The sequence below is a fragment of the Juglans microcarpa x Juglans regia genome, chromosome 2S (genome assembly GCF_004785595.1).
Source record: "Juglans microcarpa x Juglans regia isolate MS1-56 chromosome 2S, Jm3101_v1.0, whole genome shotgun sequence".
Classification (NCBI taxonomy): Eukaryota; Viridiplantae; Streptophyta; class Magnoliopsida; order Fagales; family Juglandaceae; genus Juglans; species Juglans microcarpa x Juglans regia.
Genome location: NC_054597.1, coordinates 13,899,185 through 13,924,470, shown reverse-complemented (window position 1 = coordinate 13,924,470; position 25,286 = coordinate 13,899,185). Strand labels below are relative to the sequence as shown.

General features: G+C 36.4%; 2 protein-coding genes across 3 annotated transcripts; both read right to left on the bottom strand.

Moving 5' to 3' along the window:
* Window positions 1-4,117: 4,117 nt before the first annotated feature.
* LOC121253386 lies at window positions 4,118-8,117 on the bottom strand. The gene is made up of 5 exons (XM_041153405.1): window positions 8,097-8,117; window positions 6,911-7,477; window positions 6,647-6,814; window positions 5,071-6,440; window positions 4,118-4,460 (listed from the first exon to the last, which is right to left on the bottom strand). Exons 1-5 carry the CDS (start codon window positions 8,115-8,117, stop codon window positions 4,118-4,120), a joined length of 2,469 nt encoding a protein of 822 aa, XP_041009339.1.
* Window positions 8,118-20,998: 12,881 nt separating this feature from the next.
* Window positions 20,999-24,612, bottom strand: LOC121252511. Of its 2 annotated transcripts, none has more exons than XM_041152203.1 (6): window positions 23,570-24,612; window positions 23,216-23,436; window positions 22,537-22,759; window positions 22,103-22,188; window positions 21,755-21,846; window positions 20,999-21,629 (listed from the first exon to the last, which is right to left on the bottom strand). In XM_041152203.1, the coding sequence occupies exons 1-6, from the start codon at window positions 23,657-23,659 to the stop codon at window positions 21,601-21,603; spliced, it is 741 nt and encodes a 246-aa protein (XP_041008137.1). In that variant the 5' UTR covers window positions 23,660-24,612; the 3' UTR covers window positions 20,999-21,600. The 2 variants fall into 2 exon arrangements, with proteins under 2 accessions (XP_041008137.1, XP_041008136.1); XM_041152202.1 differs by having other exon boundaries at window positions 20,999-21,600; window positions 23,570-24,608.
* Window positions 24,613-25,286: the final 674 nt, after the last annotated feature.

Below are 25,286 nucleotides of genomic sequence, written 5' to 3'. Positions count from 1 at the left end.
ATCTTGCACATCATTTATAACTAGGGCCAAAGTTCTAAAACCACATTGGTCTTTCATGCAGATACATATATAAAACCAACATGTACTAAGAATCTAAATCCCAGTGCAACGATACAAACAGAGAGAAGATAACGAATGACTAGAATTACAAAAAACCATATAGGAACAACCCAAATCCTACATATTTCAACTATTCAAGCTCCACTCCAAGTACAAGCACCAAACCCAAGAAGCTATCTTAATTCTTGCTGAAGATAAAACAAAAACGTAAAAACAGAAAAAAAAAATGGGAAATGGGAAACAAAGACTGAACCTCAATATCACCGAGAAGAAGCCCCATGATCTCTTCGGTCTCTATGGACAATGCATGCGTCATCCACCGTAAATTCTGCCGATGTGCACCAGTTTAGATTGGAAACTCACTTACACTTCAATTCAATTTAGTTCAAGTTATCTCATTTCATTATAAAAATGATATTAAATTTTTATATAAAATATTAGGATTCATGGGGCTAAGGCCAAGTGCTCAATTTGCCTTATACACCTTGTGGTTGAACAACAAAATTTGTATTTTTGTGATAAGTCATATAAAACTTTAGACATAAAGAATAAAAATAAAATCAATTAGATAAATGGGACAACTTACTCTTTGAATTGTTCCCCGTAGTTCAGCCAACTCCAATTCATCAAGTGGCATATTCTGTAACTACAAACAGAATACATAGTGTCAATCTAGAAGGACTATAGAAAAATGACTTCCATCCAATGCTCATGTTATATACCACAAAATATAATCCATGAGTGTTTGATGGAAGTACAGACAACAAATTAACAAAAAACAACCTTCGTCCTGCACTGTGTTGCAAGCCACATCCCATCATCTGCATTCACACACCACATCACTGCACAGCATATCAAACTGAATTAGATGTGAAATAGGAAGAAATAGTCAACAAGTATTTGTACCGTTTGGGTGAGAAATATGAAGTTCCAAATTAAGGAACTTACACTGGGATTTAACTTTACTATTATGAACGTGATATAGATCTCAGCCCCGGTCTACTAGTGAATAAAAGGGACATGGACACTAGATAGCCATAGAACCTGACCTACACTTAATGGTTTAGGTATGGAGTCTGAGATATGCTCAAAACCTTCTCAAAAAGAGGACACCCAAACTTGTTATCTCCCCGGTGTAGACATAGATCCTATTATATATATATAGTATGTACTATATATATATATATATTGCCCAGTGTCGTATAGACTAACAAAAAACCACCCAAAAGATCAAGGACACCCAAACTTCTTATCTCCCCGATGTCATATTGACTAACAAAAAATCACCCAAAAACTTTCAAAATATGAGAAGCCCCTTATGGGTCGGGGGAATCGTTACACTGAGTCTGTCGAACTGACTCAGTGAACGACGGAAAAGCCCTAAAGAAAGACTGCATAAGGTTGTCATTCTGTATCTAATGCTCCCTAAGAGCCCGCATCTCTGTCCTCATTTCATCCAGCTGACTCTTGTAGTCTTCAGCATCTTTCTTATATTGTTCAGCATCTTTCTTATATTGTTCAGAATCTTTTTTGTGTTTTTCAACCTCAGACAGGTATTATTGCATTTGAAGTTTGTCACGTTGTCTACTTGACTCGGGGATGACCATCTCCCCAAGTCCTCGTGCATATCCAGGTCGATGGCCAAGGACCTCCCTAAAGACAGTCGCTACTGCCTCATCACTATGTTGCTCTAGTCCTAAGCCATCCAACCTACCTTGCATCTCCTTCTGCACATTGACAAAAAAACGATTATTAACAAATCTAGGTTCAGTGCTATGTATGCATTTATCACGTATAGAAAGAAACATAAATCCCAACTTCTGTAAGTGTACTACTCACATAAGTATCTTCTGTAGCATCTGTGACAAACTTATTCTTCTTCTTTGACCAGCGCGTCTCCTTGTAGAAGTCAACCAAATTCCCATTCTTAGTGCGCAACATGTGTGAGCAATGAGTATAAGAATATAATATATATATATATATATATAAGAAAACGTTATTCTGTGGGAGACGTGGATTTTAAGCCCAAAAGCTATGAGTAACCACTACCCAACAGTAATGTAATACTGTCACTAAAATCTCCAAGTAAAGTGCATTTTCACAAGCCTATTCAAATGAAAAGATTGTTTTTCCTTAGATATACATTTTGCTCAAGTAATCGGACAAATGATTTACGTCCTGATGTGTGATTAATCGCCTGCTTGTTTTGGTTCTCCCGATTTTGGGCTGAAATTTTCTACCATATGCATCAGGAAAAGATTACTTATGATAAACAAACAGATTTGCCACAACAATATTTATACATATTCAATTGATAGATATATGGTTTAATGTGAGAAAGAGCATATGTACCTTAAAGTCATCGCTGCCCCACCTTCTACACAACTTCACCCATACAATGGGGTCCACCAAGCTAGTTCCATGAGCCAACGCTACTTCGTGGCTTCCATATGATTGATAAATCTTGTGCAAGTTGTGATGGAAGGAGTTGAAGCGCTTACGTAGGGCCTTTGTCACCGTCAATCGGTGGTTTTTGCGTTCCTAGTCAAACACAAAGTCATTTTACATAAGGCAGCATGCAAATAATTATGTGCCATCTCGTTATTTGGGCGACGATTATACTACATAAACAACTTTCAAATAATCACTAAAAGTAACCAATGACTTACCCGAACACGGTCGATGAGCTCTTCTTTAATGGCTTGTGGGACATCCGATCAACGCTTGTAACTCATGTCGCAATATTGTTTAACAATCCATGATACTCGTGTTGTGAACATAGAAACGTGTTCACAACATGGGGCTGTCTCACCATCGTTTATCTTCAATTGCACTTTCCGGTTCTTCCTTAGCTTCTCAAAGAAAATGCATTTAGCTGGCCCACGAGTTCATTTCCTCTGTTCCTGCGTTGCTACAACCTCCATGGGGGCATCTTCAGCTGTATTTCAAGGTTCAAAACATTAGTGTTTTTAAGGGTAATGTGGAATATTCCTACTTAATAACACATACAAACATTATAACGCCCTCAAAATTAAAGCATTGGAAAAACATGCACCAGTTTGTTCTATAGGAGGTGATTGTTCCATTGCATTTGGTGGGGGTTCTTGAATAGGTTCTGGCGCGTGATTTGGGTTGGCGCATGGTGGGGGACTTAGGGGCTGTGTTGAGTCATCCGAGGAGGATTGATTACACTCCTCTGTGCTGTGATATGAAGATATTTTCGCACCACGTGATCGCATGTGACGACCTGAGTATGGTATATAATGCCTTCCACGAATACCTCGAAGTCTCCCTACACCTCTGGAACTGGGTCTCAATTGGTTACCTGCACGAGTACGAGTTAATAACATTATGATTAAATTGATAAGTCAATTGAACATAATAATCTCAAGGTCACAGACAGGTTCGTAAAAAGTATCATTTATCTACCATTTTCAATTACTTTGGGGTAAACTAATGCTTACATTATGAGCATAACATAGACAAAGGAATAACTGAATTGTCAAAATATATACCTTGATAATGCATAGTGCTCCTCGTGCAGCCTCCCGATTTGAACGTCACCTGAAGCAAATAAAATCACATTTTAGACTTCGTTTAAATTAGGTATGAATGTTGTAAAAGCTTAATACTTCCCTCCAAAAGTTTGTTCATGATAAGTAGTTCGAGCTAGGAGAAAGCAAATCCTTCATTGTGGTAAGAAATAGATCAAAACATATATTTCATACAATATCATATTGATTTTTCCATATACACATACCAATTTCAAACAATCTCATATTGTCGGATGTCTATGTACACATGGGAATTTCAAACAAGAAATCTAAAAGCTCAACCTTAAATGAACGAACTTCCTGGATTGTAATTATAAATCTGACACAGACTCAACCTCTCTTGAGTCCTCCTCCTCATCTGAATATTCCCCCTCATATGTTGATAGGTCCTCCTCATCTGAATATTCCCCCTCACTGGCCGCATTTCCAGAATCAGAAGTGATCATGACATCATTAATAAAGCCTGTGCAATGTATGCATTGACCATCCGGATCCATGATTTCTCATACATCAACATGGCTAGGTAGTATATCAGGCCTGTTCAATGGAATCGCCACTTGATCTGTATTATCACACTGCATTTGTTCATAAAAGTATGACGACTCATTTTCTTGATCGGCATCATGAGTACTTGATTCGCCATCAATATCTTCGAGAACACTCGGCAGTGGCGGAATGCTGTATACATTCCTATTTGTATAGTTCTGCACAACACCCCAACTCCCTTTCGCCCTTAAATCTCTTATGTAAAAACATTGATCAGCCTGACTTGCCAACACAAATGGTTCATCCTTATACCAAGTCATATTCCTAATCATATGGTCATTCACCCGCACCCCTTGTTTTCTATCACCAATGTCAAACCAATCACATTCAAACAGGTATACCCGACGCCACTCTATGTAGCTTAACTCTACGATATTATTAATAACACCATAGAAGTCCATGTTATTTGTGGCATCATCACCGGTTACCAACACCCCAGAATTTTGTGTACGCCGACGAAGTTAGCGCTGCTTCGTATGAAACATTTTTCTATTTATTATGCAAGCGGCATATGTTGCAACCCAACGGTCAGGCCCACAAACTAACGCATACAGATCAGCAGACACATCAATTGTATGCGAGGTATGATGTTCCTGAATCTACACCAAAATTATTGAAATTTCACAATGTTTATTTTCGTCATTCCAGAACATATAAAATTTAAGGGCTAGGATTCAACGTAGATAGGGATGGATAAGAACTTACACGTTGTTTGAACCAAGTTGGAAACTCAGTTTGATGCATGCGATCGATGCAATTTGGGTGTTGCACCTTACATTTCTCGTAGTGTTCCCTGCATTTGGTGCACCGAGGCGAAGCAAAATATTCAAATTAGCTGGTATTGGGTTCATAACAACTTGTTAAGATCAAATGGTTTGTTAATTTTTAAGTAGACATATTTCATGCTTACTCTATATAAGGTCCAATCTCCGCACAATTGTTGAACACGTACCAGATAGTTGCCCTAAAGAGTTTATCTTCTAATTGCACGTTAGAAGCTATGCCCAAGGGACGAACTTTCTGGTTGAAAATACTGAACCCATCTAATATTTCCTCTTCATCAGCATCAATGTTGCGGTCCGCTTGACGAAACCTCGTCTCAATGTCTTTGAGGTACATGGAGCAAAATGCCAAGCATTCGGTGTGAATGTAGGCCTCGGCTATTGAACCTTCTGGGCTGGCTTTATTCTTAACATACCGCTTGAATTTGCCGAGATACATTTCAAATAGGTACATCCACCTATATTGTACTAGACCTCCAAGTTTGGCCTCACGGGATAAATGGACAGCTAGGTGGACCATAACATCGAAAAAGGAAGAAGAGAATATCATCTCCAGTTTGCATAGAATGGTGACGATATCAGTTTGGAGTTGGGATAGGCGATTCACATCCAGTGTTCGAGCGCACAACTCTTTGAAGAAAGTACCAAGTTCAGTCAAAGCCAAGGCAATGTCACTTCTTAAATACCCTCCAACAGCAATGGGGAGTAGCCTTTGAAGGAAAACGTGACAGTCGTGGCTTTTCAACCCTGAGATTTTGCAATCACGTAAAGAAACACAGTTCGAGATATTGGAAGCGAACCCATCTGAAAATTTGATATCAGACAGCCACTCACAAAATTTATTCATTTCATCTCCGTGTAGTGTGTAAAGTGCATGTGGTATTGTTACACGATCACCATCACGACTCAAGTGTAATTCTTTTCTATAGCCCAAAATTTCCAAGTCACGCCTTGAATTGATGTTATCCTTTGTTTTTTCTGGACTGTTCATTAAAGTGAATAATATGTTATTGGCAATATTCTTCTCATTATGCATAACATCTAAATCATGCCGAAGAAGAACTGTTGACCAATAAGGTAACATGAAGAATATGCTACACTTTGTCCAGTTCAACTCTTCAGCAGTGCATTTTTTCTTCCTATGAGATTTGCCAAACTGAACATCCCCAATCATCTGCAATTGATTTTGAATGTCGTCAACTCCTATATCCCTTGGTGGCATACGATGATCTTCTCTACCGTTGAACAACCCTTTCCTCCTTCTCCATATGTGATCTGGTGGTAAGAAACGTCGATGTCCCATATAATAATGTTTTCGGCCATATTTCAACCAATTGGAGTCTGTGTCGGCATTACAAGATAGATAAGCCAATTTTCCCTTTGTTGACCAGTCAGATAGATTCCCGTAGGCAGGAAAATTATTGATTGTCCACAATAAGACAGCATGCAACATAAACGTCTCCTTAGTTGAGGCATCATATGTAGGTACCCCATCTTCCTAAAATTCAAGCAATTCATCGATCAACGGTTGCAAGTAAACATCGATCTCATTCCCTGGTGACCTTGGGCCAGGAATAATCAGAGATGTCATGAAGAATTGGTCTTCCATGCATGACCACGGGGCAAGTTATAAGGGACAAGGATCACTGGCCAAATGCTATGAGGTTTAGCCAAGTTGTTGAAGGGAGTGAAGCCATCACTTGCCAGACCGAGCCTAACATTGCGAGGATCCGCAGCGAACCAACCATGATGTTCATCAAATTTCTTCAAGCACTCAGAGTCGGCCAGATGTCTCATACAAGTAGCTTCTACCGTCTGTTGTTCTTGGTGCCATCGCATATCACCTGCTATCTTTGCAGACATAAAGAGACGCTACAATCTCGATTTCAAAAGAAAGTGACGCAACACTTTTTGAGGTATTGCGCGTGACTTGTGTGTATTTGGTATCCACCTCGAAGCCTTGCATACAGGGCATTCATTAAGAGCGGCATTTTCCTTCCAAAATAAGATGCAGTCGTTGGGGTACGCATGGATTTTGTGGTACTTGAAGCCCAAACCGCGCTCCAAAGACCTTGACTCCTCATATGATTGTGGCAAGAGGGCATCAGGAAAGGCAGACCGCAACAAATCAAGGAGCATATCAAATGACTTAATTGACCATCCACCGATTGATTTGATGTGTAACAACTTGACAACGAATGACAGCTTTGAAAATTTTGTACACCCGTCAAAAAGGGGACGTCGGGCATCCTCTAGTAGCTGGTCAAAAGATGGTGCTGGTGAATCTACAGTTATTGGTGGCCTATTTGGTGCAAGAGTGCTATCTTCGAGCACATCAACCAAGATGCTTGCCCGAATGTCATCCAACATATGCTGCATGTCATCTATGTAATCGTCTTCTTGGATGATATCGTCACCAATATCATCATCACTGACATACAATATTGTCTCCTCCTCCCCATGAAATATCCACTGGGTGTAATCTGGGTTGATCCCTTTAATAAACAAATGGGTTTCCACCTCAAATATAGGCAGCTACAAATTGTTAAGGCATGCAAGACATGGACACCGAATGCGATCCTTTCCATTTACATGGTTTCGTGCTTGTGTGAGGAAATATTTAACGTCTTCGGCGTATGCAGGTGATACAAGTCTATCGGGGTTATTTATCCAACTTTTGTCCATCTAAACAAAGATATTGTGGGAAAGAAAGTTAGATAAGCAGAGACCGTAATTATATAAGTTCGAGGAATAACTAACCATAGGCCAAATGTTGGGATAGGAGAATAAATGTTTAACTTGAAGAGCATTTATGAATGTGGCTAGCTAAGTATCTCAGAAGGTTTCTAGTGCCAATTTTTTTTCAGGGATAATTGGCTGACTAAACATAAATATCGTTCTGTTTATGACATTATGTGACTCCATATTCTCCAAAGATTGGTACCGGATAAGTTGTCATCTGAATTAACGTGAGTCAAGTTCGATGATGACGCTAGCTACGTAGTCCCTAGTTGTCCAAACAGGAGTTTATCATAAATAAATAAAAACCCCTATATAGTAATTAGTAATACAGAATTTAACACTAACAGATGACAACTCAGAGCGAGATGCTAAATTAAGATAATTCATCATATGTCAAGTAAAGGGAGAATACTTGATATGACCATGCAGTCATCCCTTATACAAAATATTGATGTGTATTGATATATATGTATTTATCAATACTGGATAGATAATGTTTGATTTGTGTTAGTATTAACCGTCGATGGCCAACTACATGTCCACCTTCACTCATATATATATATATATATATCCATGTGTGTGTGTGTGTGAGTGTGTGTATGTATGTATATACACATGCTATATATAGACTTACAAATGAACAACATCACCCAAAACAAAAAACCAACTCCAAGAGAATTTGGTAAGTAGAATACACTTGACTTAGAGTGATTATCTAATAATAATTCATATTTCTTTCCAAACTCAGAAGGTCTAGCATATATAATAACACTAACAACAAAACATCCATCTATGTTTTGAGAATTCATGAAATGAAAGGAAAAAGGATTTGCAGCTGTGTATGGGTATTCGTTACCTTCAATCCCCAACTAAAATTGTTTCAGCTCACCCCTGAGTCAAATGGCTCACCAACAAGCCCGTCGGGCTCAGTCAAGTGCTTTTCAATCAAAAGCACTCGACGTCCGTCCTACAATCTGCACCCAAAAATCCAAGTAATTTTCAGATTAAATCTCAATACCATAATACAACACAAACAAAATCAATCCACAAAAGAAAATATACAAATAAAAGCAAAAAAAAATATAGGAGTAATGATTTTAATCACAATCTTAATTGCATAAACCAACTATATAATTTCAACTACAAAGCATTTTCCTTACATCCTCTTCACTTAGGAAAAATCAACTACAAAGCACAACATCAAACCATTTAACTTCTATCCATACTTAGCACTAAGCCAAACTTTAAAACTCCTTATTTCAAGAATCCTCGTAAATAACTAGAGCATTGATTCAAATTGCATGTTTGCTGTCCAATAAAGGCCATTGAGTTTTCTACATGAAAGATATATGGATGGAAGCAACAATTGGGTTGAGTTCCTCCCTTTCATTAAATTTCATGTAGTATTGTATTGAATGATTTATGGAGTGTAATTTCATTTCAAAAAAATAGCAATTTGAAATAAAATAAAAGTATACTAGTGCACAAAGTAGGCTAGCTAGTTATAAGCTTGAGCTCGGCTCAGACAAGCACAAAAAATAGCAAGGGCTAAACATCAATCAATACTTAGTTCAATCTAAAAGTTTCCAATTAATAAAATTACTTTTACCAAATCTCAACTACATGACACTAAAAGTAACCAACAAATTGCAAGAAACTACTTTTAATTTAGCATGCATTATACACTTTGTTGGTATTAGAAACATTAATAGCATATATACACAATGCATTTTAATTTTGTTAGGTACATGCATGGTATCTTTTCATTTCCCTTAATGAAAAAATGATTTTAGGGTTCAACTCGAGTTGAAAATTTTGAAGAATAGCTGAAACTGAATTTTTATTTGAACTTCATACAGAGATTACGCATGTATATGGCTCTTACATATCTTGAAGATGTTTGCTTTCTGCATTTTAACCGTTAATCAAGTCAAGCAAAAGCCCCATAACTAAATTGATGGAAACTTGTTGTGTATGAAGAGGCTTACGAAGGTTTATGTTAGTAGGATGGGATAGTTGAGAGGAGGCACTCGTTGAAGGCAAAAGGGGCATACTTAGTATGGTCCTGGAATATGAGTAGTAATAAAAATGTTTAACTTAAAAGTAATAACACAAATAGCCTAGAACAACTTTATTCTTAAAAGTATATGTTTATAGATCATATACAAAGATAAATGTTTGGTTGATCACAAACAGAAATTACAAACAGTTGTCATACAAACTGAAATACATACCTACTTATATATACACCCCTAATATATATTTATATAGTTTGCTATGATAATTAATTAATTGTAAAGCTTTTTATATTGTAAGATAAATTAAACTCTATATGCAGATAATCAGTTAGTGGACTGTAAATCATAAGCAGATCATTTCTCCACAGTATTTCCCTAGATTGCTAGCTTCCCCCAGCCAAAGAATAAAAAGATGGCGGTATTGGTGGATGCCTTAAGGCCAATCAATTCTATATTTCCATGTTATTTTTCAAAACAAGTTTTTATTTGAATATATATATTTATAGCACTCGAATTTTAGAGGTTAATTACGCCTCGGTATTTAGTACAGAAACAAAAAACAAATTGAGATTCATATTGTATTGAATGATTTATGTAGTGTAGTTTCATTTCAAAAAAATAGCAATATGAAAGAAAATGGATTTATACTAGTGCACAAAGTATTCTAGCTAGTTATAATTCTAAGCTCGGCTCAGAATCGAATAAAAATAGCAAGGCCTAAGCATCAATCAATACTTAGTTCGATGTAAAAGTTTACCAAATAAATAACTTTTACCAAATCTCAACTACATGTAATGTTGATCAAGGAAATTGCAAGTAACTGCTTTGAATTTAGCATGCATTATACACTTTGTTGGTATTAGAAACATTAATAGCATACATACACAAATGCATTTTCATTTTTGTGTCTACACTGCTCAAGCATTCTGACTTCTCTCTTCCTTGTCATCTTTTGACAAGTCCATTATACTATGTAACTTTGTAAAGTAGTATTTCTATTATCATTGTTTACTTCTTCTCTAAATTTCTCTGATCTAAATCCCACAAGTGCATATATACTAGAAAAGTTCAGACGATTAAGTGAAATGGTACACGCATACACCTCTAACCTCACCTTCCACTCATTTACTAGCAACTATACCAATGAGTTTGTGTTATATGGAGTACCATTAGAGGACAACACACCAATTCAGTATGTACCTTCCATGTATAGAGCAATATTTATAATAAAATCATGTCAAATACAATAAATACAAAGCACTTTCCTTACCTACTCTTCACTTAGCGAAAATCAAAAAGCAAAGCACAACCTCAACCCATTTAACTTCTCTCCATACTTTGCACTAAGCCAAAACTTTAAAACTCCTCATTTCAAGCATTCTAAAGGAATTCATGAAAATGACTAATAGCATGCTTGCTGTCCAATAAAGGCCATTGATCTTTCTACAAGAAAGATATATGAAGATCGTGGGTTAAGAATGTACAAATGATAGGAATTGACTTAGAAATGGAAGAGAGGAAGGAAGTATCAAAAATCTGGAAATTTCACTATTGAAATACTATTTAATTAACTTGTTAGTAAATTGTTGGAACCAAAATTAAATGAACTAATAAAGCTCACAAGATGGCTGGTGTTTTGTCCCTTGTTTTCAATCTTTGGATACAAACAAATAACTTTTGTTGAGCTCAAGATGCAAATAAAAAATGGGGATGAAATGGACTGGTTGAAGAAGCAAAACAGAGTGCAGTGCCGAATTTTCTGCACTGCCATGGACAGCTAGCAGCTTTGGTAGATTCATGCTCTTAAACATCCCTCATTTAACCACAATCTCAACTACATAACCCAAGCATACTAGATTTGAAGAAAACCTAAGAATTCACATCATTTTTGTGTAAAAGCATAGCATAAACAGCAAGAGTAGCTCTCGACAAACTAGTAGGGAAATTCTAATTTTCCTACTAGTTTGAATAAAATCCTCGGTTGCTTACATAGGGTATTATCTTGAAGAAAAGTGTTAAAAACAATACATTCTCATCTCCACTAGTTTAACACATAGTCATAAAGGGTTAAACATAGTCAAAACATGATTCAAACCACTGTATTTAAAACAGAAGATCTTCTCAATAACCTGCATATATATATGATAAGCAACTATTTTTAGGCCAGTTAATTATCTTGTTAGGGTAAATAGAAGTCAGATACCAGCTGCTGCAAGCTGTGTCTCTACACCTAATTCCAATTTAAAGGAATTTGAAGAATAGGTATTTATTACATTATTGCACCTCCAATATTCATATGAACTGTTTCAATAGAGTTGGTGTGAAGCTGTTTCATGCATGGTAAAGGACCTTTTTCTTGTAGTGAAGCTGCTACTTAAAATGTAATCAATATAGTGGCTTTCAAGGAAGCTACTTAAAATGTGTCACATAATTTGGTGTGACAAAGCATGAAAAATTAACAATAAAGAGTAGCATTACTTTTTATTCAATTTATATTATGAACAATCAAAATATTGCTACGTGCACCACCAGTTAAGTGTACCTCTCTCAATATTGCATCACATCTAGTACTACCTAAATGAAGAAGCCCGCAAGAAAAAAAGGATTGATGAGAGAAAGGCAGAGAGGCAACAAAAAAAGGAGAGAGAGAGAGAGAGAGAGAGAGAGAGAGACTTTATTCATGATGAAAATCCATCTTTGAGACTTTGTGACAGTTTTAAGGCACAAAAGAGTTACATTTCATTAAAATAAGCTTACAATCCTCCATTTTAGCCCATTAATTGTGGGCAGAAGCACATTTATCATCAAGGATCTAGGTCTTTTTTGCATTTCACGATCTCAATTAATAAGAGAAATATAGATAAATATTATGGGTATTAAAGTATTTATATTGATCATTTAATGCTACTTAAAAAACTTATATGGGTAGTAACAATATAAGTTGAATGATCCTGTCACTTAAAACTGGGAACTCAAATTCAGATTAAAATCAATGTCAAGGTGATCAAGTAGGACAATTCATTTCCTAGCCAGCTTGTCGAAGTTAGTTATTTATTACATTATTGCACTACCAATATTCATATGAACTGTTTCATCTTATTTAACTGGGAACTTCTACTTCTTTACACCAATTTTCAATTAAACAGCTTGCATTAAGTAATCATGTTGAGCATTGGGACCTAGTAGCTAGTTCTAAACCTAATTAATTAACTCTTGAATAGTTTAGCTAGTATAGTCTCCTTTCTGCATGCTTTCCATACGGTTTTCACCATTTCCATATATCAGCTATGTGTATATAATATATATATATATATATATATATATTAATATATATATTCATTTATATATAATAGCTAATTATAGCATACACCCATTAATGATCTTCTACCTTGATCCATCACTTTGATCTTTCACCGATGATGACAAATCACATCATCCTTCTTTCTTCTTTTTACTTAAATTAATTGGTTGGAATGAACTCTGAATTACGACATTACGCATTCAGAATTACAAGCCGCTAGCAAGTAGATAGGTAGAATGCATGCATGCAAACAGAAAGAAGAATTGGAAGAAAAACAATGAAATTCAACCAAATTTCTAAATCAATCTTCCCTAACTGCGGCCTTAACTAGGAGCGAAGGATCTTGATAAGGTTCATTACGAATCAATGTCAATATTACTTTCCGCAAGAAAAGTTCCACACTTGTATGTTTTCTGATCTAGGGAATTGTTCACAAGGCATTATTTATATTTCTGATAGTTATAGATGATCAATATATCATACAGAACTGAGAGGGATGGATCTAAGTATTTGTATATATCAAAAACAGAAAATCTAATGGGTTTTCAAAAAAGGCATTTATTCTTTATGGATACAAAAGAAAAAGTTAACGTACAATAATTCATGATCAGCAAAACAATTCCCACAAAACTCTAAGAAATGCACATTCAAAGAAAGCAACATTCTTTACAGAAATCTTCTAATTACATATTAGAAGCTACTTGTAAAGGGCCATAAACGCTGCAACAGAAAAGGCTCTGTTTTTGCAAGAATATCACCCACGAATCGCTGCATTATGGTAATATCCACAGCTTAGACCACCACGTACGCAAAAGGCAGATATACAAAAATTAAACCTCAAGGAAGAACATGGGAATCGGATTGACAGTGACAAAAAATTATTGTACAAACAAATAAAAAACCTATGAAGCACTGCAAGAAATTTGGTAAGGTTTCTCTAATAGAAAAATTAGACCCCAAAAATATACCTGAAAGGGAATTTATTCCCTGAAAATCAGCCTCGGTCGTTCGCAAAATTGATGCCCAAAAACTTAGTTCCCAGCCGAATATGGAGGCACTATTTCCAAATCTAATTCAAGGGGTAGGAAACGACTCGAGATATTGGAGCGATACCGTCAGGGAAGTCAGAAATCAGCGTGTAAACTGGGGTAGGAGGAACTTTAAGTTGCAGGTGAGCTGTCCATGGAGGAAGATCAAAGTATAGGGGGAGCTAGAGAAGGCTGCTGGGAAAATGGGACTCCGAAGGTGAACAGAGGAGTTTCGGCAGTGAGGCCTTCAAGTGGCGTTCTGTCCGTCGCAAACAGGAGTGACCGTAGGCATAAGCAGGAGGTGGAAGCGCCAGGAATGTATTTGGCGAGTGGGTTTTCGTATTTCTTGGGTTTCTTCGAAGTGGAGAAGAACAAGCCGTGGGGCGAAAATGTTTGGGGGGAAATTTATCTATTTTCATGTTTTGCCGCCCCAGAATCAATCCCAGCGTAAATTTTTTCGTCGCAAAAAGTTAAAACATTTTGCGGCTCACAAATTCGCTGCTAAAACATTCACAATCGCCGCAATTAACTTTTTAACTAAAGTCCTGGACTGTTTCGTGTTAAAATGTGCGGCGAGTTGAAAATCGCTGACAATAATGTCCATTGGCAGTGATTTTTTTTGCATCGATTTATAAATCTCTGGTAAAGGACCTTTTTCTTGTAGTGCTACTACTATCTTCCCCGCACTCACTCTGAATGGGCATGTACTTATGCTAATACCACCATAGATCTCTTTTTTTTTTCCTCATACTTCAGATACTACGAACTTGATGCTCTACTACTTCCAGTGCACTGCTTCTTCCTCTCTTCTTCCAACTCAACCAACAGATGGTTTTGCTTGAAGGGTCCGGTGGGAAGTGTGGGCTCAATACCAGCACGAATGATTTCACTTGCCATTGTAAACCTGGGTCTTTTACTTCAACGTGTGGATCAGATGGTAAGTGTACATCTGGTTTTGGGGGTGCTGGGTGAGAAGGGTGCTGCGTAGGATTGTGTAAAAACACAAGGGAATTAAAAAACAAAACGGGATTGCGTACGAATCGTTTTTTTCTCCATATCACTACTATCACAAGAGACAAGGAGTTGAATCTCCAAAATACAAAAATGCATGAAGGGTACAAGACAAAAATAACATCTCCTTCTCCCAGCAAAAGCCAAACCCAGTTGCAAGTTGTTCATCAATCTGAAAAAGAAAACCCACTTGCAAAACCCAAACCCAATCACAACAACCCTTAAAGAAACAGGAAAAAAACCACGATAGAGAATTTCTCCAAGACCATAACGCACTAGATCTCACATTCACAACAATCCACCATTAAATCCTATTAACAAACCATTTACTCCCACTGAACAAATCACCAAGTAATAATATTTGCATAGATTGCATCATGACAAAGAAAAAAGATGGATCTGTTATGGTGGCTGATAAATGTCATGTGAATTTTGTAGGCTCTTCAAGTGGCCTGGTCCTCCAAATTGTAACACTTCCGATTGTAAGAAATTGATTACCTCATTCTGATAATTGCAAAAATACTTATATAAATTACAGACGGACTTGATCAAACAATGACCCACGGACTCAACGGAATAACTACCCACAATGTTAATAACTGAGCCATAAAAGAAGTGACTAACCCATAAAATAAATAACTACCCATTAACAGACCCATTAGGCCATTGTGGTCCACTACTTCCTACGGACTCTTCTAAGTAATGAATAAATCAAAAGAAAGATAACCGTCTGGCCCCAATTGTTGACCCAACCCATTTCCTCTAGACAGCTCCCTATAGACTAGGGTTTTGTCCATGCCTATAACATATCTTCCTCCTTCAGAAGACCTTGCCCTCAAGGTCAGGGACACGCTGCTTGAGCTCCTCGTGATCCTCCCATGTTGCATCTTCACCTGCCATTATTTTCCACTGAACCAACATTTAAACTCCAGCCCTTCGCCCCTTTCTGATCAACCTCCTGTTTAATATTCTTTCAGATTCTGGTTCGAGGGTTCCTTCCATTGTTACCTTCGGTAGCTTAGTAAGTGGCTTTATGTGTCCTCCCACTATCTTTTTAAGGCAAGAAACATGAAAAGTAGGATAGATATGAGATTCTTGTGGTAGATCTAATCTGTTCCTGGCTTTCCCGATTCATTGTACCACCATGTACGACCTATAATACATTGGCGATAGCTTAAGGTTTCTCCTCACCGCAACGGACATCTAGGGGTAAGGTCGAAACCAAGCTGGTTTTGAGCCCTCCTGCAGCTCAATCTTATGGTCATGACTCCAAGGTGGAGGCAGACCATGGGGTTCAGAAAAAATAGCTTCAAAGCCATCACTATTTTCAACACAACTGGTATACTTCCCCCTTCAGATTCTCTCACTTCTTCTCCAATTAAATGTAGCCAAATCCTTTAACAGTCCCTTTTTTTAGCTTAGGAACATGCTCCTCCTCTTCTAAGGTCCCCCGGGTGGTTGCAGCCCTTGCAATTTAGCCTCCACTCCCCTAAATTTAAACTGCATGGTTAAATCCGTAAAATTCCATAAAATGGACCTAAGACCTCTAAACCAATCTACTCGTAACACCACATCACATCCTCCTAAAGTCAACAAATAAAGATTAGCTTCAACCCTTAGATTCTATAGTTGAATAGGAACTGCCCTACAATAACCTTGGCAAAGAAGGCTATCTTCATTAGCCACTTTGATTGTCAACTGGTTTTCTCACACTGGCAATTTTGACCTCCTTGCTACATATGGATCCACAAAACTGTGAATACTACCTGTATCAAGAAGAATTAAAATCTTGTGATGATTAATAAAACCCTCGACTCTCATAGTCTTAGATGATATGGATCCTACCATGGCATGCAGTGATATGCCCAGCAGTTCCTCTATGTCTTTCCCTTCACCCACAGCCTCATCTGACTGAATGATTGCCAACTTCCCTTCACTAATCTCAGCCTCTTCCTCTTCTTCCTATTCTAAACCTTCCAACAAAAATAACTTGGGCCTACTACACTTATGCCCTGGATGAAATTTCTCATCACAATAATAACATAAGCCTCTTTCTCTCATTTCTTGCATTTGGGCTGATGTTATTCTTTTTATAGATATGGTGGATTTTCTGTTTGAGTTGTAGGGATTGGGATAGATTTGGTTTTCTGGTCTGGTTGGTGGTGGTGGTGGTAGCCTCAATAAGGGTGCAGGTGCTTGGTATGTAGGGAAAGGTAGCTTGGGTTTGGTTGTGATTTCTGCTAGTCACCCCCTTATTCCTTCTTGCAACCTCATTTTCCTGCAGTTTAGCTAAACTAAAAGCAACTGAAATAGTATTAGGTTTAAGCAGGGTTATCATTATCTTCAAATCATCCCTTAATCCACTAATGAAAGTGCTAATACAAAACTCCTTCGTGAGTCCACTAATTCTATTGGATAGAGACTCAAACTCCGTTCGGCATTCCTCAACAGTGGCTGTTTGTCTTAATTTAGTGAACACTCCTGCTGGATCCTCATAAGTTGAGGGTCCAAAACGCACCTTAAGTGCGGAGACAAACTCCTCCCATTCTCCAATAGGCCCTGAATCCATCAACCAATAATACCAAGAAAGAGTTTTCCCTTCCATATGGAAGAAGGCTATCTGCAATTTTTTATCCTGAGTGGTATTAAAATAGGCAAAAAATTGTTGTGCTTTAAGGATCCACTCCATTGGTTCAGACCTATCAAATTTTAGAAAACTCAATCTTAAGGTTCTAGCATGAATTTTCCCATTAACTTCAGACAAAGGATTATTACTAACCTGACCTCTCGAATTAGAAGACCCTTCTCCCATTTGTTGATTCCTTGCCATCACTACTAACTACTCATATGAGGCTGTCAAATTATTTAGTTGTTGTAACACTACTTTCAGCATATGTATTTGCTTGTCTTGCTCTTCACGCAGGTGCATGGTCTGTCCCTTTAGCATGGACACTACTTCAACCAGTTAAGCATGGCGTGTACCCTCAGCCATGTCGCAGGAACCTGGCTCTGATACCACTGTTGTGGTGGCTGATAAATGTGATGTGAATTTTGTAGGCTTTTCGAGAGGCTTGGTTCTCCAATTGTAACACTTAAGATTGTAGGAAACTGAATACCTCATTCTGATAACTGAAAAAATACTTTTATATATATATATATATATATATATATATATATTAAAGACAAACTTGGTCAAACAATGACCCACAAACTCAACGAAATAACTACCCACAATGTTAAGAACGGACCCATAATAGAAGTGACTAACCCATAAAATAAATAACTACTCATTAACAGACCCATTAGGCCATCGTGGCCCACTACTTCCTATGGACTCTTAATGAATAAATCAAAATAAAGATAATCGCCTGGCCCCAACTGCTGACCCAGCCCATTTCCCAAACAGCCCCCTAAAGACTAGTGTTTTGTCCACGCCCATAACATGATCATTTCTTTATCGATTAAAACTGCAAGTTTCTTTGGTCTTGTGTTCATCAATTTATGTGGTGAGGAATGGCTGAAGGAAAACCGAAGGTGGAAGGAAAAATGCATGAAATAAGTGGTGTTGGCCATTGCTTGAAAGCGAAGGAAGGAGAAAGAAAGCCATCTGCTTCTTCATGATTCTTTCTTTTTTTTTTTTTTTTTTTTTTTAATAAAACAAGCCGTCACGTGTCAGTTGTGGTGCATGAATTCGACTGTATGTAGCGGAACCGTTTTTATTTTCATGTCATCAAATGAGATTTTAATTTTGGGACATATTTATATATCTACTACCAATCAAATTGAAGAAATGCTCTGCATTCACCAAAAGCAATGGATTGCCCCAGAATGAGCTAAGGAAAATATATATATATAAGCATTCAGGAAGAAAAGCTTGAAGTGTTATAGAAGAAAATCATCTTATAACTTCTTTTTGTTTTCTCTTTTTTTTTTTTTTTTTTTTTTGTTCTTTTTTTACATAGATTTTTTTTAACACTTTTAAATATTTTTTAAGAAATAAAAAAATTCAGAATATCATTAAAAAATATTTCCTTAATCACAAAGTGTCTTTTAATGTGTTTTTTTAATGATTAATATTTTTCTTATTAGCTCCAGTTAAAAGACTAATATTTATAATTTTTTTTTTTTTTAAATACAGTTGTTTAGGTTGTAGCAGAGCTGTGCCAACATATCTAATAAATGCGAACTTCTATAGCCAGCGAAGTCCGAGTCTTTTGTTTAGGTTGAATTGATTTATAAATAGTAATGGGTGAAAATATCTTAGTGAATTTTTGTTGGTCAATTAAGATGTATTTGAGTATAAAATACAAGATAAATTTTAATACAACTACTAAAATATTAATTTATTTTAATATCACTTAATTTTGTTTTGATTAAATTTTAAAAATAACAAATATTTTAATAAAGAAATTGTATAAAATTTTGTAATGGTTGTGTATATATCAATTACCGAAATTAAAATAAAACAACACCACATCCTTTATATTGAGCTTCTACGTGAAATTTATATTATATAGAAATTGTATACTAATAATATTAAATGATGTGAAATTCATATGAATAATCCGTCTAATTAAAAAAGAGAATTAAAAGCAATTTATACTCACAAGCATAGCCCAATTATAGCGTTCCGGCATGGCTTTTCTTTCTGTGTTTCCCTGGCATTCTTCCACTCAAAGAAAAGTCAATGATATTATTATATTATTAAAAATTCTAAGCTGCACGTGCGCGTGCACGTGATTGATGATTTTATTGAATTAATTAAAGGGACCCGCGCTAAATTGGGTGGGGTTCAAAAGGAAATAAGTTATAACAGATAAGGTTAGGAGGCCAACCTTGACAGTGACCTACTGAGTGGATTTGTCTTTCTTATCTAATTAGCACCTTTTTCACGTGGGACTTCAAATATTATTTTTTCTATCTTGGTTTTAGATGACACGTGTATATTAATAAAAGAATAACTATGTTTAAAAGAAAATAGTAAACTAGTTAATAATAAGAGAATAACTGTGGAAAATAGTATTTATCAGAGATTATAAACTAGATATTTCACTTTAAATTTAATGTATATATATATATATATATATATAGTCTTAGAGTATGTACTTCCCGAGTATATCTTTTGAAAAAAAGTAATAGTTATTATTAAAAAATAATTTTTTTATGTGAGTCACATATTTATATACTTCTTTTTAAAGAAAATATACAAAAATTACATATTTTAAGATTATAAATATTATTTTTTTTATTAAAAAAAAAATAAAGAAAGAAGAAGGAGAGAAAGAGGAGGAGATGAGGGCACTAATATAGGACAGGTGGAGTGTCCTGCATGTCTGTACGTCTCGCATAAATAATAATGCAATTTGAAAAATTTTATTGCTGATGATAAAACACATATAATAAAATTCTGCATAATATAATTTGATTTAAAAAATAAATTTTAAATAAAATAAATTTTACTATTTTAATGATATGGAAAAGTCAACATAAAAATATTTTAATCTCTCTCTTTCTTCTTTTTGAAAATAAATATAGAGACCACGTCAATTTCCAACTGCATCATTTGCCAGTTCCCTAAAATATCTCTTTTTTTCCTTGCTGCAATGAAACATAGATGCAGTGCTGGGACCGGAGAGCATTTTCCTGAGTTTCTTGGGGGTCAATCTTTCTGATCTACCTAGCTGCATTTTGTAGCTCATCAGATCATGAAGGCCAATCCAGAAAGCGTGCGCCCAAGGCATGCACAGAGGCAGCCCTCGGTTTCGTATGTTTAAGAGCAAAAAGAAGTGTTAAGAGTGAAATTACTGATACCTCTGCAAGACGCAGAGCCAGGCAATTTTTCTTGCGTTTTGATTCTTCCACATTCAGTTTAAAGAGAGGAATGATGTCTTAATGATCTCCATCATTTACATACAAAACACAGCAATCATAAGTTTTGAATGACACAACCTGTTAACATTTTCCTCATCTCCCGGGGTTTTCCATTGCTGTCAAAAGCATGTCTTACAGAATCCATAAAGGTTCATATTGAAGACCTCCTCTATCTCCATGATAACTCACTCATCCCTCTACTCAAAACGCCTATTAACAAGTTAAACCAGCAGATGGACAAAGAGTCAGAACTCATCCTCAAGCAATCATTCGATGGAATCTCACATAAGGTCGACCCATATGTGGGCTTTTCCATCGATGAAGCTCAATGACGAGAAGTATCAACTACAATCCTTGCACTCAAAAGTGTATTACTCCATGCAAGAGCACAAAACCAGAGATCAAAAAAGAGGAGTTTTCATGGTCAACATGATATAAAGTAGTGGTTTCAGCCACGCCTGATCCCCACAAAGTAGTTGAAGTCATGGTGCTGGACCCTTAATTGCTTTAGCCATGAATCCGCCACACTTAAAAGCGACACCAGTCTCTCCTTGTCCTGTCCACAATTGCCAGCCCACACGTTTCCTTGCATCTTGTAAGTAGCCAAACCAAATGGAGGAAGAGAGATGCGCTCCCCTTCCTTTCTCTTCCTTTCGGCATGCCCAAGGTCATCTTCAAGGTCCATATCTACATAGCATAGATTCGTTCGTTTGTAGCTTTCAAAAAAGTAAATAATAAAGGCAAAACGAAAGTTTATTAAAACAACACTTCCAAAAAAGGAAGTTCATAAACAAAATGCCAGGTTTTCACACAAATTGAGATGGACATAGAGAGGAAGTACCCTGGAATGAGGATGAAAGAGTGTGGTAAGTGAGGAAGCATGTGGACAAGTCCTTTATGGTTCTTCCCATGGGAATGTGATAAATTGGGTACCTGAAAATTATAAATATTAGAAGTTTTATCACCATGTCTTGTGTCAATATCAAGCATGCTAATCTGTGTGGAAATAATCATTATTGGTACTCAGAGATTGTAGTAATGATGAAATAAAAGTTGAATTGCACTGTGTTGAAACTTAAGAGAGAGTCTGAAGTAAAATACAAAAACTTCAGCAGCATCTTCAAGATTCTGTTCTTATATTATTATAAGATTATGAGAGAGAGAGAGAGAGAGAGAGAGAGAGAGATACCAGGCAACAGCCATCCAGCTAGCTGGAGAGAGATCCACACTCCTTAAAGACATCAAGCCAGGGTATCTTTCAGCTAATCCATTAATCTGAAAGCAAGGAAGGAACCAATAAGTGGTCGGTGGAATCTACATCCTTTTATATGATAAAGGGATAGAAGGAATTTATGGGCTGAGGGGTAAATGTAGTGAAGTCTTAATTAAGAAAGTATCCATATAAAAGAATATTCTGATTCATATTCCCGTAAACCATTTCATTGTCTTTATTAGATGCCCATCATGAAAAGACTTCATATGTTTTCATAATTCGTATGCTCAAACAGTCTTATTACCGATAAAGTAAAACAATAAGGAGAACAATTAAAATGCAAATAAAGTAAAGAACAATGAAAAGGCGATGTAAGGTTTGCGCAAGGGTGGCATGAACTAGCAAAGTACCTTATCCATTAGAGGAACTCGACCATAAGGAGTTGATCTCTCAAAGTACTGAAAATACGGGTAGCCCAATCTGTCATTCAAATGCTTAAGATTGTCTTGCTCAAACCCTCCATCCTCTGAGGAACATCCATCCCATCTCCATAACTTCTCATTCTCACTCTCATCGCTGCACGAATCACTACAGGAATCCCTTGTCTCGAAGTCCCCAGACTCAGTCTCTTCCCTGGAAAACTCATTCAACCTTAGTATTAACATTACTTGGTCCAAAACAGCTACTTGTAGCTAAGACTGAAATATTATGGTCAATGAATTGTGTAGTGAACACTATATTGCAGCAATTCACATGTAAGATTGTCCCAGCAAGATTTGAAAAGGCACAGTAAAGACCAAATCAATACACTTTAGCTAAACCATATGGGTCCTCGAAAATTTCAATTTTATATATCTACCAGAAGAATTTTACAACCAATTAAACTATTAGTCAACTAATTCACATGGATTCCCAAGTTTTTCAGTTTTCCTGGTCATTGAAGAGCATTGGACCTAATCAAAACCAGCATTTACAAATTCCCTTATACTCAATCAAACAAGGCAACTTTGGCCAAAGTTAATCTTCGGCTAATTCAGTCTCTACGGGCAAAAAAGCAAAGATCGCAAATAAAGATACTAGTGGTTATACCTCAAACTATTAACAGATGGACTGCTTGTAAAAATTTGTATTGCAGAGAGATAAGGCACATAGTACTGAATTAAGGTCTCCCCGTTGTTCAAGACGATTGGAACTCCGGCCCCGTATGCACTCCATTCATCATAACAATTCCAAAGGTCTCCTAAAGTGAAATATTCAACTGTTTCTCTCTCCCATGGATGCCATAGGCGATTGAGGTTTCTAATCTCAGTCTGCGACCAAGAAAAATAATGATAATATACGTAACATTATAAATGAAAATAAAAGCGATCACTTGAAATCCTCAGAGAAAACTGAAAATCCGAAGGAAAACAATCATTAACTAAAAAAAAGAATTGAACAAACCTTGGGAAGAGATTGGGATGCGACCACGGGGGTTGTGCAATGGAGGAAACAATCAAGGTTTGATTGCATTGATACTTTCTCACAGATCATGGTTTTGTACACAGATTAGAGAGAACCGGTACACAAAAGGAGAGCGAAGGTGTTCTCTCCCCTAACCCTGCAAACGGAGGAAACCCAAAAAATAGAGAGAGAAACCGCGCAGAGGCAGAGAGAGAGAGAGAGAGAGAGAGAGAAGAGGGGGAGAGAGAAATGGTCCGGATTTGTGTTCGCTTTTGAAGAGAGAGAGAGAGAGCTATAGAGAGCGGACAATGGGAAACTGTCTACAAAGACTTCTATTTTTTACGTTTGGACAGCAAAATTCACGGGAACTATATCTCTGTCTCTCTCTATCTTACACAGACAGTCTTCGTTGTCAATGTTGCCCAAATCCACAAACTGCCCATACTCCGGAGAAATTAAATTCCAGCGAATTGTTTCAGACAGAAAAAACTGATCGTTTTCTCACTCTCTCTGTTCCTGTAATTTTCTTTTCACTAACCTTAAAGAAAACTCAAACCCTGCTTTGTTAAAAATTTAAGGAACGGGCTGATGGTAAAAGGTCACGGCTATTCAACGCAACACCTCAAGTTAAATCAACCCAGAAAGGAAAACTCGAGGAATTACACAGAAGTGTCAGAACTTGACAATTTTTTGAAGGATAAGAAAACCAGAGGAAGCGTTGGAAATTGAGAAAAAAGAATGGGGGAGACGAAGAGCTAGTTTCCGTAGACAGAAACCGGCGTTTTCTGGGAGAAAGATTGGTCGTCGTACGGCAGATTTCTAGCGACGGAATCGAAAGGATTCCGTGATGGAAAATGGAGAAAGGAATCAACTTTGCCGGGAAAAAGAAGCAGAGCCAAAAGAACACAGAGGAACTGAGAGACAGAAATAACAGAAATATCCAGTTTGGAACAAAGCTTTAGGTTCTAGAAAGAACGATTTTGTAGAGAACAGAGAGAGAAGATAATGAAATGCCAACAATAAATTAAGGCATTTGATTACCATATTTATTATTCACAAGAGTGATCTGTCCCTCTCAATCCGGGGTCTCACCATTGAAAGAGATACTCTCTCTGTATAATGCTATTAATCTTTTTCCTATATTCTTTCAATTATTTTTCAGTATTTTCTTTTCTTTTCTTTTTTTTCCTTGATATAACTGGGCTGGTTCCATCGGCTTGCACAGAAAGTTGCATGTGGTCTTTGAATCTCTCATTCATCTTAAAAAAATATTTGATAAATAAGGTCTATTATACAAACCAAACCATCACACACAAAATTTAATAAATAATTAATTAATTTTTTTTAATTTTAAAATAAATTAATATTAAAAAATTATATTATAATAATATTTTATTTAATTTTTATTTTTTATCATATCTCATCTCATTTCATTTATATAACCAAATAAGACAGATGGCAATTAATTAAAATATTTTTTGTAATTTTAATAGATACATCCTATCTCAACTAGTAGAAAATTAGAATAACGTTACATATAATTATGTCATAACTCGGATATAATATTCTCTATATTTTGACAAAAAATAATTATATAAAATAAATTATGTTTTAATAATAGATATTTTTTAAAAGGGATGAGGCTTCAAGGTTCTTTAGAAATATTCTTTCATTAAAAAGGGGAACACGTGGATACCAAATAAGGCATGGCACAAGA